The 12,289-nt window shown below is 41.0% G+C and overlaps 1 protein-coding gene across 5 annotated transcripts in view; it reads left to right on the forward strand.

The window, feature by feature from the left end:
• The window catches only part of NOCT (nocturnin), a 28,285-nt gene extending 15,996 nt beyond the window's left edge, over positions 1-12,289 (forward strand). For 2 of the 5 annotated variants that reach the window (XM_058550094.1, XM_058550091.1), the window contains exons 2-4: positions 5,601-5,638; positions 8,610-8,879; positions 10,290-12,289. In XM_058550094.1, the coding sequence (XP_058406077.1) occupies positions 8,618-8,879; positions 10,290-11,125 (1,098 nt within the window). In that variant the 5' untranslated portion in view covers positions 5,601-5,638; positions 8,610-8,617 and the 3' untranslated portion in view covers positions 11,126-12,289. Of the gene's footprint in view, positions 1-5,600; positions 5,639-6,614; positions 7,267-8,609; positions 8,880-10,289 lie in introns of those variants that run through there. The other 3 variants (XM_058550090.1, XM_058550092.1, XM_058550093.1) reach the window with 2 other exon arrangements.

Below are 12,289 nucleotides of genomic sequence, written 5' to 3' on the forward strand. Positions count from 1 at the left end.
CACGGTGAAAGGCATCTTGTTTGCCTCCAGTTTTTGGTGGTTATTAATAAAACTGCTTATAAACATTCATGTACGTATTTTTACATGAACGTGATTTTTTAGTTCACTTAGGTAAATACCTAGGGGCAGGAGTTCTGGGCCGTATGGTAAGGCTGTGTTTAATTTATTAAAAAAACTGCCGGGGGCTGGCCCCATGGTGTAGCGGTTAAGTGTGTGCGCTCCGCTGCTGGTGGCCCGGGTTGGGATCCCGGGCGCGCACCAACGCACCGCTTGTCAGGCCATGCTGTGGCGGCGTCCCACATAAAGTGGAGGAAGATCGACATGGATGTTATCTCAGGGCCAGTCTTCCTCAGCAAAAAGAGGAGGATTGGCATGGATGTTAGCTCAGGGCTGATCTTCCTCACAAAAACAAACAAACAAACAAAACAAAAAAAACCTGCCAAACTGTCTTCCAGAGTGGCTGTACATGGGAAGCAATAAATGGGGGTTTGTGAAGGATTGGGTATTATTTCTTTTTCATTTATTTATGTATTTATTTATTTTTTATTGATGTTTTAATGGTTTTTAACATTGTGAAATTTTGGGTTGTGCACTTTTGTTTGTCCATCACCATATATATGACTCCCTTCACCCATTGTGCCCACCCCCCACCCCCACTGCCCCTGGTAACCACAGTACAGTTTTCTCTGTCCATGTGTTGGTTTATATTCCACATATGAGTAAGATCATACAGTGTTTGTCTTTCTCTTTCTGGCTTATTTCACTTAACATAATACGCTCCAGGCCCATCCATGTTGTTGCAAATGGGACGATTTTGTCTTTTTTTATGGCTGAGTAGTAGTCCATTGTATATATATACCATATTTTCTTAATCCAGTCGTCAGACGAGGGACACTTAGGTTGCTTCCACTTCTTGGCTATGGTGAATAATGCTGCAATGAACATAGGGGTGCATAAGCCTCTTTGGATTGTTGATTTCAGGTTCATTGGATAGATTCCCAGTAGTGGGATGGCTGAGTCATAGGGCATCTCTATTTTTAATTCTTTGAGGAATCTCCATACCGTTTTCCATAGAGGCTGTACCAGTTTGCATTCCCACCAGCTGTGTATGAGGGTTCCTGTTTCTCCACGTCCTCTCCAACACTTGTTTTTTGTCTTGGTGATTATAGCCATTCTAACGGGCGTGAGGTGGTATCTTAGTGTTGTTTTGATTTGCATTGCCCTGATGATTAGTGATGTTGAACATCTTTTCGTGTGCCTATTGGCCATCTGTATATCTTCCTTGGAGAAGTGTCTGTTCATTTCCTCTGCCCATTTTTTGATCGGGTTGTTTGGGTATTATTTCTTATTTAAATATTTGATAAACTCACCAGTGAAGCCATCAGGGCCGGGGCTTTTTTTTCTTTTTTTTTTTTTTTTGAGGAAGATCAGCCCTGAGCTAACATCCATGCTAATCCTCCTCTTTTTGCTGAGGAAGACCGGCTCTGAGTTAACATCTATTGCCAATCCTCCTCCTTTCCCCCCCGCCCCCAAAGCCCCAGTAGATAGTTGTATGTCATAGTTGCACATCCTTCTAGTTGCTGTATGTGGGACGCAGCCTCAGCATGGCCGGAGAAGCGGTGTGTCGGTGCGCACCTGGGATCCAAACCCGGGCCACCGGTAGCGGAGCGCGCGCACTTAACCGCTAAGCCATGGGCCAGCCCTGGGCTTTTCTTTATGGGAAGATTTTAGCTTAATAATTCAATATCTTTGCTGCCGTAGTTGAACTACTCTCATAGAGCTGAGGGGGAGGGGCAGAAATGTCACAGACCGGCACTGTTCTTACCTGAGATTCAATTGCTTTCATGAATAAAAGCTTCTCAGTTTGTTGTATGCCCTTGGTCTGGATCCAGAGCAGTGAAAGGGTTGGTTTTGACAGTTTTGTCCAGTTTTATAGTTGTTTTTTGGGGAGAGGATTTGTTGGCTTCCTCAGGACATCATTCCAGAAGTCTCCTGCTTCATCACTTTTTTCCCTCTACTGTGTCACCCCCATTAGCAAATAAACTTAGTATAATAGTTTCCAAAATTCTCTTGCCTCCATCTCCAGCCACTACTCCATTTCTCTTCTTTTTGGGGGCAAAATTTCTTCAGAATACTTCTCTACTCTGTCGTATTTCCTCTTCTCCCCACAACTCCACCCAGAATCAGAAATCACAATTGTTAAAGTCAGTAAAGTTTTCCATGTTGCTAAATCCAGATCTGTTCTCACAGTCTTCATTTTCCTTGACCTGTTGTAGCATTTGACACAGGAGACAGTCACCTCGTGCATGAAACGTGTTCTTGACTTTGTTTCCAGGAAGGTCATGCTCTCCTTATTTTTCTCCTACTTCTCTGGCCATGTCATCTTTGCAGATTTTCACCACATCTTCCCCAGTCTGCCCCAGAGCTAAATCCTTTGACCTGTTTTCTCTCTAAACTCACTTTAGTCTCATCTGTCCACAAACATCTCCCAAATATTTATTTCCAGTTTTCACCTTTCTCCAAACATCAGTCATATCTAAGTGCCAAACTCCTGTTTTCTGCAAACCCCACCAAATGTCCTAACCATATTAGTATTGGCAACGTCATCCTTCTAGTTGCTCAGGTGGCAACCTCAGAGACTTTTTTGACTACTTTCTCACACAGACTACATGAGAGTCATCAACCAAACTTGTTGGCTCCAATTTTAGATTTAGTCAGAATCCAACCACTTTAGCTACTACCAGTAGTCTAAGCTACCACTGTTTTTTGCCTTGATTATTATAGTGTAGTGTATTTTTAATACATCAACCAGTGAGGTTTTGTTTTTAATGTAAATCAGATGCTCACTCCTGCTTAGAATTCTCCAGTGGCTTCCCATCTCAGATAAAGGCTCAAGTCCTTAGAATGGCCTACAAGGCCTTACATAATCTGCTCCCCTGTCCTCACTGCCCTCATCTTCTGTTCCTTCTGTCAATCACTGATCCCTGTGCTGCTCATCAACCTTGCCAAGCATGTTCATTTCTCAGGGCTTTTGCATTTGCTCTTCCCTCTGCCCGGAATGTTCTTCATTGGATCTCCATAGGACTTACTGATTTCCTACCACCTTCAGGTCTCTGCTCATATTGCCTCTTTTAGTGAAACCTCCTTGATCATCCTATATGAAGTAGCAACTCCCTGCTCACTAGCATTCCCTGTCTCCCTTTCTCCTTTACTTTTCTTCATAGTACTTTTCACTATATGACAAACTGTCTTCTTTCTCCCCACTACGACATAAGCTCCATGAGGACAGAGATTTTAGTCTCTTTGTTCAGTGATAGATCTCCAGTGGGCTGAAGTAGTGTCTGGTGTCGAGTGTGTCTGTGTGTTTGAGAGAGTGCGGCAGGGGATTATGGGGCTGCCTGTGATGGAGACCACATAAGTGGTGTAGTCAAGAGTTAGAGCGCCATATCTTAAGTCCTGTTTCTTTGAAGTCTTTTTCTGATTACTCTTATCCATCGTGATTGTTTTAACCCTTATTACACCCTAGCCCATTCTACATAATAAGCACTCAGTTTTTCTCTCCTTAGTTCATGTATATTAATCTTTCCCCAAACACTTATTAACCCCATGAGGGAAAAGATTAGCACGTATTTTACTGGTATGAAGTGCCCTTCCCAAAACTCAGAGAAGGGGGAAATAAGAATGTAAAATTAACATACTGCAGACAGATTATCCCTGAGGACTGTGAGATTAGGTTAGATTAAGAAGACTGGAGTTTTGCCAATGACCACCACCCGAGAGTAAACTGCAGAGGTGAATAAACTGCAGAGCGCACAGTGAGGACAGAGCCTGGCCCATCGGAGACCCTCATTGTCTAGGAGGAGGGTGGACTAGTGGACACATCTTTCAGGACCATCTGTGTCTCTCTGTCCTAATTTCATGCTCACTATACAACAGGCTGATTCATTAATCAACTTCCCAGGCACATTAGTATTAGAAGGCATGGCCTGGGTCGCTTTGTTACTAAATAATCTGATTTTCAGGTTTGCATCAGTCCATCACAGGAACCATCTTCAGTTTCCTGTAAGATCTCAGGAGCAGAGACAGGACTATAGTAAACACTCCCTAACAATTCCCCTCTATCTAGTCTCTTATTTGAAATTTAGCCTAGTGACATCTTTCTTGGGTAAATGAATCTACAGTGAAACAAGAGCGAAAGGTCTATCTATACCAGGAGAACTTTTTTTTAAAGGCAGTTTTCATTGGAATTGTACTGTTATCACACCTGACAGAAATTGTCCATTCTGGTCTCAAATATTAAGAGGAATAAGTCATTCTGAGTGATTCATGCAAGTTTTCTTAATTGAGAGAAATGTGTGTGTCTGTAGTGCAAATAACAGAGATGTTATTTTGAAGTTGCTACCTGTTGTAACCTGGATGCGTTTTCCAAAAAACCTTAAAGAAATTATGATCACTTAACAAGCCCTCATTTTAACAATATGTAAGCTGGTCAAGAGAGTTGTGGCACAGCTAGTGATAGAAGTGGGGCTAGAATTGGTCTTTTATGCCCATCCCGTTCCAGGCCTTGATACTTAGCCATGCTGCAGTGCCATAAGTCCTTGAGGTTTTTTTGCTGCAAAGCTTTGTCTTTTGAGGGTAAATTTCATTTTTGAAAACCACCAGAAGTCTTTCAGAAGCCGAGTCACAATAAGATGGGTGATCAGATTTCATAATCTGCTGTTGGTCCAAAATGAGCTGGCTTGAGCAAGAATGTTTCCCTTTAGTGTTGTAGCTAATAGCCTATTAATGCATTTCCAAAACTAAACCGAAAAAAGGACAACAGGAAATGATGGAATTAGAATATCCAATTTGCTTCACCTTAATCCACACAGCAGTCTCAGAATAACAATACTAATACTGTCATTACTAGTTGCCATCACTGAAAACAGTTTAAAGTTGTTTAGTTGAATATGCTTTCCTCATTCTGGCCTCTGCTCCCTCGCCCTTTTTTTTTCTGGTTGTACTAAATCTTCATATGTTCCTTGTTGGATCACCTAGCCAACACATACTGTACTCTGTCTTTTAACCTCATTTAGACCTGATTTTCTAAGTACTTGTATATTTAATGCTCTCCCAATTCTTATGTCAACGTCTCGCTGGTCATTTTGGTCTGAAGCTTGTTCTCTAGTTCCAGGGATGGCAAAATTTTTTTGAAAAGAGCCAGATAGTAAACATTTAGGCTTTGAGGGCCAAACATGATCCTGTCACATGTGTGTGTGTGTGTGTGTGTGTGTGTAACAACCCTTTAAAACCATTCTTAGCTTGAGGACTGTACAAAAATACCTCTGGCTGCAGTGTGCGAACCTCTGCTTTAGTAGTTTCCTCAAGAAAGGCTCATGGAGTCAATATTACAGTTTTGTGGATATAAAATCCTTGGCTCACATATGGATGAGTCACATATATAAAGTTTGACCTATATATTTCGAATATGTAATTGCATTTACTTCTGGCATAAAACATTGCAGTTCAAGTCTGGTGATACACACTAATTTTATTTTCCTTCTAAGTTACTTGCTGGTTTTGCCTAGATGCCCAAGGGATATTTTTCTTTTTCTTTACAGTCCAGTTGGTGTTGGTCATTCTGGGTTGCTATTCTCAGGTATGTGATGTGTTTTTTCAATATGTATTTTCAAGTATCGTGTTGGGATTTTTTGAGTTTTCTTCTTTCCTTTTTTTTTTTTTTTGAATAACAAAAGGCAGATCTTTCTGTATTGATGTTTGAATATTTCCATGATACATGTTTTTTTTTAACCTCATATAATTTTTTTCTTTTAAACCATTTTATTTTTTTCCAGCTTTATTGAGGTATAATTAACAAATAAAAATTGTATATATTTAAGGTGTACCACATGATGTTTTGATACACACATGCATTGTGAAATGACTACCTCAATCAAGCTAATTAACATATCTGTCACCTCACATAGTTACCTTTTGTGTGTGAGTGTTTGTGGTGAGATCACTTAAGATCTACTCTCTTACAAGATTTCAAGTATAAAATACAATATTGTTAACTATAGCCTCGATGCTGATGCTATACATTAGATCCCCAGAACTTAATTCATCTTGCATGATTGAAACTTTGTGCTCTTAAAAGATTTTTTGATTTATAGTTTTTAGTCTTTGTTTCATTTCCTTGCATTGGTTTAACTAGAAGAACTCCTGGTAATCATATGTTGGATCTTCTTTGATTAAAATAAGCACATACTATTTGCCACTATCTCTCAAATGCTTTATCTCTTCATTTCTTTTTTATTACTAATTCCTTTTGTTGCCTCATTGCTATGTTTTCTTTTTTTTTTTAATAATTTTATTTATTTATTTATTTTTTCCCCCAAAGCCCCAGTAGATAGTTGCATGTCATAGCTGCACATCCTTCTAGTTGCTGTATGTGGGACGCGGCCTCAGCATGGCCGGAGAAGCTGTGCGTCGGTGCGCGCCCAGGATCCGAACCCGAGCCGCCAGCAGCGGAGCGCGTGCACGCAACCGCTAAGCCACGGGGCCGGCCCGCTATGTTTTCTGATTTAAGCTATTATATCATTTTCTGAATGACTGTCAGCTCATTTTACAATAGGGTACAGTTTTGATTTACTTTCTGGGCATGCTTTCGGGCATGCTTTCATTGTCTGAATGGATGTTATTCTGTTCCTTATTCTCTTTATATGAAGGTGTTCTAAATTTTTAGAAGGAAGTGTGGTTCAGGATAGTTTTTCTGGCTTCACATAACTCCTCAAACCGTGGACTCCTATTGGACACTTTTCCTGCTTTTTCACATTCACTTTGACGTGGTACTTGCGTTGTATCACCGTAACCACCCCAAAACTCAGCTTGCCAAAGATATGATGTCATCAAAAGGATGTAGAGCAATCCTCTTGAAACTGAACTACGCCAAGCTAGTAGTGTGCCTAGAGCCTGACAGATGTCAAATGTTGCATTTGCTTCCAATTAAAGTGCCTTGTGGTGTCCCTGTGGGTTTGCTGGGGTGCCCTCTGACACTTGGGTCCACAGTTTGGGTGACACTGATGCTGTTGATCTCGAGACCACACTTGAGAAACGAGTAGGACCTTTAACTGCTTTTTTTTAAAACTAGGAATTCATAAGAAAGATTTTCAAAGTTGTACTTCCAGCCAAGAAGAAAATTTCTTCCTTTGGATCCATGTACTCAAATAGGCAAGCAGATTGATTAAAAAGAATTTAATACATTCACATCAAACAGTTTGGAAACAGGTGTGTGTGTGTGTGTGTGTGCATGTGCGTGTGTGAGAAAGAACAGGCTTGCAGATGCACGTATGCTTTAATGTATATCGGGAAAACCAGTATGTGTTTTTTTGCCTTAATCTAGTTTTCTTACTGGGGGAAAAAAAACTACTTTGAGTTGATGAAAAGGAATGATAGAGAGCATGCTTGCATGCTTATTGACATTAATGTTTAAGGACTTTGGTGCTAAATATTTGAATTTGCTTTTGTGACAGCCACAGTGAATTTGATTGACTGCTAGTTTCAAATGCCATTAGCCTGACAATGTATTTTATAAAGAAAACTTTGTGTCTTTCAAGAGAAGGCAAGGATATGGATATGGGAGGGAAGTCTAGATTCCTCCATTCCAAGATTCATCATGTACAGATTCTTGGAAGTTGTTCCAAGTAAAACTTGCCCCTAATTTATACTATAATGAAGAGAAAACATGGTTGACCTCTAAAAGAGCAATCCACTGCTTACAGGTGAAGTGACAGTTATGACTGTCCTCATGCTAGTTGAAGATTGTGCTCTGTTCTCCTTAGTGGATTATAATCTATTAGGATACAAAGTGGAGCACTAGAAAATGCACTGAGGACAGTGTGCCTCCTGCACTTCTCCTCACCCTTTCTCCTTCCAGGATCCCAGGAAATGGGGGCAACTGCCTCTTCTCCCCCCTAAACCCGTCTTCTTATTTTTAAAAGATCTGGCATTTGATATTATAGACTGTATTGCTCAGTGATCTTCAGAATTCTACAGAGAGCCAGAGCCCTGATTTACAGTTAACATCTAAGAGAATTGGGATATGGATTTAATCCAGCCATTTCTTTTCAGTCCAGAGGGATCTGTATAGATGACATGGCTAGAGCAGCAGCCTGCTACAACCTAATCTCTTCTCCAGGATTAACAAGGGCTTTCTAACGTCTGGCTCGTTACCAACTGGTCTTCAACTTCTTATTAAAATATACAGAAAAGGAATGTGGGTTTTGTTTAGCCATGCTTTCATAAGACTGGGTTTATAAATTACAAAGACAAATCCTAGGTTAGAAGAGGTCATAAAGATCAAGGTATTTCTCTCTTAAAAGAAGTAATTATCTTAGTTAATCAGAGACCAATTTTAAGAGTATTTCAATTACCTGTCCTAGTGGAAAGTTAAAACCTGGAAACTCCTTTAATCCACCTCTGGGGAAATGGCTTTTTACATGAACATGGCAACGTTGCCCTAAATTGAGCTCTTGGCTTCTATGGACAGTAAATGCTTTATCTTCTAGTTGAGTTGGGAAGAAAGGCAGGAAAAGCAGCTGTGTGTGTAATTGTGCTTTCCTTTCCTGTAGCGTGTTCCATGGGAAACGGTACGAGCAGACTCTATAGTGCTCTCGCCAAGACACTGAACAGCAGCACTGCCTCCCAGCACCCAGAGTATTTGGTGTCACCTGACCCAGAACATCTGGAGCCCATTGATCCTAAAGAGCTCCTTGAGGAATGCAGGGCTGTCCTGCACACTCGACCTCCCCGGTTCCAGAGGGATTTTGTAGATCTGAGGACAGATTGCCCCAGTAGCCACCCACCTATTAGGGTCATGCAGTGGAACATCCTCGCCCAAGGTATGCCTGATGCTTTTGTGCCTGAGCAGTTGAGTTCGCTATGACTGCCTTTCTGCTTCTGCACATGCTCAATGCACTGATGTCTTATGTGGAGGGAAGAGGTGTGGGCAGATGCAGGTGTAGGAGGATGGGTGACTAGGGCAACATGAGGAGCTCCCAGAAGGGGAGGTTAGGAAAGGGAGTCATCAGGTTTTCACTAATAAATCTGGCAACTCAAGGTTTATTTCTTACCTTCCATGTTTGTAGGCTATCCAAGTACAATGATACTGTCTACTTGCCAGCACATCCAAATTTAAAGGACCCTGTCTTTTATCAGCCTGAAACTTTTTGTTGTCTCCAGCTTTCAGTCCACAGCACTAAAAAAGCATTTGCAAGGGAGAAACTGAGTCTACTGAATGGGCAACATATAGAACTTTCTGCAGGGAATAGGAGCTGTGTGAGGGTGGTTGTGAGTCTGGGTACTCTTGGGGCCAGATTCTCATCCATACACATCTGTGTAACTTGAGGCCGAAGAGATGTTGCTTCAGTTCTCTTTCTATTACTTTGTTATGGTAGGAAGGACTCCTTTCTGGGGTCTGCTGAATTAAAAAACAGATGTGCCAGTCAACTTGCTATAGTATTGCCTCTCATGTAGCAATTAAAATTTAAGAAACAAAGGCTGCTTTTTTTTTTTTTTTTGGTGAGGAACATCAGCCCTGAGCTAACATCTGCCAATCTTCCTCTTTTTGCTGAGGAAGACTGGCCCTAGGCTAACATCCGTGCCCATCTTCCTCCACTTTACATGGGACGCCGCCACAGCATGGCTTGATGAGCGGTGCGTCGGTGCGTGCCCGGGACCCAAACCCCAGGCCGCCGCAGCGGAGCACGCACACTTAACCGCTTGCGCCACCAGGCCACCCCCCCCCCTTTTTTTTTGCTAGAAAAGAAGGGCATACTCCCTGACTTTGCAATCTTTGATTCATTTATTTTTTCCAGGTGTTCATCCATAAGTAGGAAAAGCTGCCCTTTTAAAATAGGTCCTGTTCATTTTGAGTGGTGTCTATATCAGTTCATATGGCTTATAGTTAGTGTTGAAATTAGTATATAGAATTAAATATATTTATTTTATCTGACACAGTTTAGATCCCTGGGACTGCAAAGAGCTCTGTTTAAGGCTAAAACCTAAGATCTTATGTCCTAGAATATAGGAAATAGTTTTAATATGAAAGAAAATCAATTGCCTGCTTCATGGATGTGAGAGGTTAATTTGGTGAGTTAATGCAGTTTAGACAGAGAAGAATCACTCAAAGCATCTGAAGCAGAGGAAGCATTCTGAGAGTCTTGAGTAAGTGTCAAGCCTAAGGAGACTCCCAGGTACTTAGAAGTCATGGTTCTGTGGTAGCTGACAACTGACTGGCTTTTTTATTTCAGCTCTTGGAGAAGGCAAAGACAACTTTGTACAGTGCCCTGTTGAAGCACTCAAGTGGGAAGAAAGGAAATGTCTCATCCTAGAAGAAATCCTAGCCTACCAGCCCGATATATTGTGCCTCCAAGAGGTGGACCACTATTTTGACACCTTCCAACCACTCCTCAGTAGACTGGGCTATCAAGGCACGTTCTTCCCCAAGCCCTGGTCACCTTGCCTAGATGTAGAACACAACAATGGACCAGACGGTTGTGCCTTGTTTTTTCTCCAGAACCGATTCAAGCTAGTCAACAGTGCCAATATTAGGCTGACGGCCATGACATTGAAAACCAATCAGGTGGCCATTGCACAGACCCTAGAGTGCAAGGAGTCCGGTCGACAGTTCTGCATTGCTGTCACCCACTTAAAAGCACGTACTGGCTGGGAGCGATTTCGATCAGCTCAAGGCTGTGACCTTCTCCAGAACCTGCAGAACATCACTCAAGGAGCCAAGATTCCCCTTATTGTTTGTGGGGACTTCAATGCAGAGCCAACAGAGGAAGTCTACAAACACTTTGCTTCCTCCAGCCTCAATCTGAATAGCGCCTACAAGCTGCTGAGTGCTGATGGGCAGTCAGAACCTCCATATACTACTTGGAAGATCCGGACCTCAGGGGAGTGCCGGCACACCCTGGATTATATCTGGTATTCTAAACATGCTCTGAGTGTGAAGTCAGCTCTTGATTTGCTCACTGAAGAACAGATTGGACCCAACCGGCTACCATCCTTCAATTATCCTTCAGACCACCTGTCTCTAGTATGTGACTTCAGCTTTAATGAGGAACCTGATGGACTTTTATAAACACTTGTCTGTGTCTTTTTAGTCACAAGAGTCTTAACCAGGGATGTTTCAGGAAACTGAAATAGGATAAGTTGCCTGAAGAAGGATTCCCAGTTTCTCTCACTTCACTTTCCTTGTTTCCAGCATGCCCTTGGGAAGGAATCCCCTTAGTTCACAAACCTTTTCCATTAAAATCTACAGCGAGAAAGGTGTTTGCACTCCAGTATTGGCCTGTGTTGTTTTCTTTCCCTTAGCATTACATTTTAATCATGTAAGAGCATTAAATTAGGCTTGTTTTGAAGCTTTTTCAGTTTGAGGATGCTATCTAAAAATAGACTTGCTTGAGTCCTCCATAATTAACAATAAGTATGCAAGAGCAATTTCTCTAGACAGCATTTCAAGTTATTTATTTGTGGGTTTTTTAAATGTCAACAAGACATGCATGGCAATATTTATTTTTTATCTCTCCATGTAATATTAAGTAAATGTAGCACTATGAACATTTCAAAACCATGCAAAATGTAAGTTATAGAGTAATTTATAGTAATTTTCTTAAAGTTTTAAGATGTTTTTATTTAGGGTCTAACAAAATAGTAGTGTACAAAGGAACTATTTAGCCTGGAGGAATTTTAGTTTGTTTGTTAAGTGAAATAACATCAGGTCTCCTGGATACGTTCTTCATAAATAATCCTTGCTGTGCCTTCCTGTTCCCCATTATTGTGTTTCTTGAAGAGATTCCATGGCCGGTCAGTCTTCATTATTTAATCACTGTTACACATTTATAGTTTTCCATTGGAATGCTATTGTTACATATTTGAGGTCACTCAGTTGTCATTATTGTATTAGAATGTGCTTTTCACAATAGGTTATTTAGGAGCTGTTATGTGGCAGTGGCTAAGGAAGTCAGTGGGACCTTTTCAGAGGTGGGAAACTAGAAAGCCTATTAATGAGGCTGTCATTGAAATTTCCTAAGATAGCCAGGTGACTGATTCAAAATGTCTAGAAAGAAGAATATAAAAAGTTAGAAAGTAACCTGGAATTCTCTTCCATCAGAAATAAACGTGTTATAATGGGTGAAGCCCTTTCCAAACAAAATCTCAGCAAATAACCTATTGGTAATAAATTAATAAATGTTTTAATCCATGAGTTGTAAATATTTAAGATTAATAAATGGTCTTAAAGCTA

The sequence above is a fragment of the Diceros bicornis genome, chromosome 11 (assembly GCF_020826845.1).
Source record: "Diceros bicornis minor isolate mBicDic1 chromosome 11, mDicBic1.mat.cur, whole genome shotgun sequence".
Taxonomy (NCBI): Eukaryota; Metazoa; Chordata; class Mammalia; order Perissodactyla; family Rhinocerotidae; genus Diceros; species Diceros bicornis.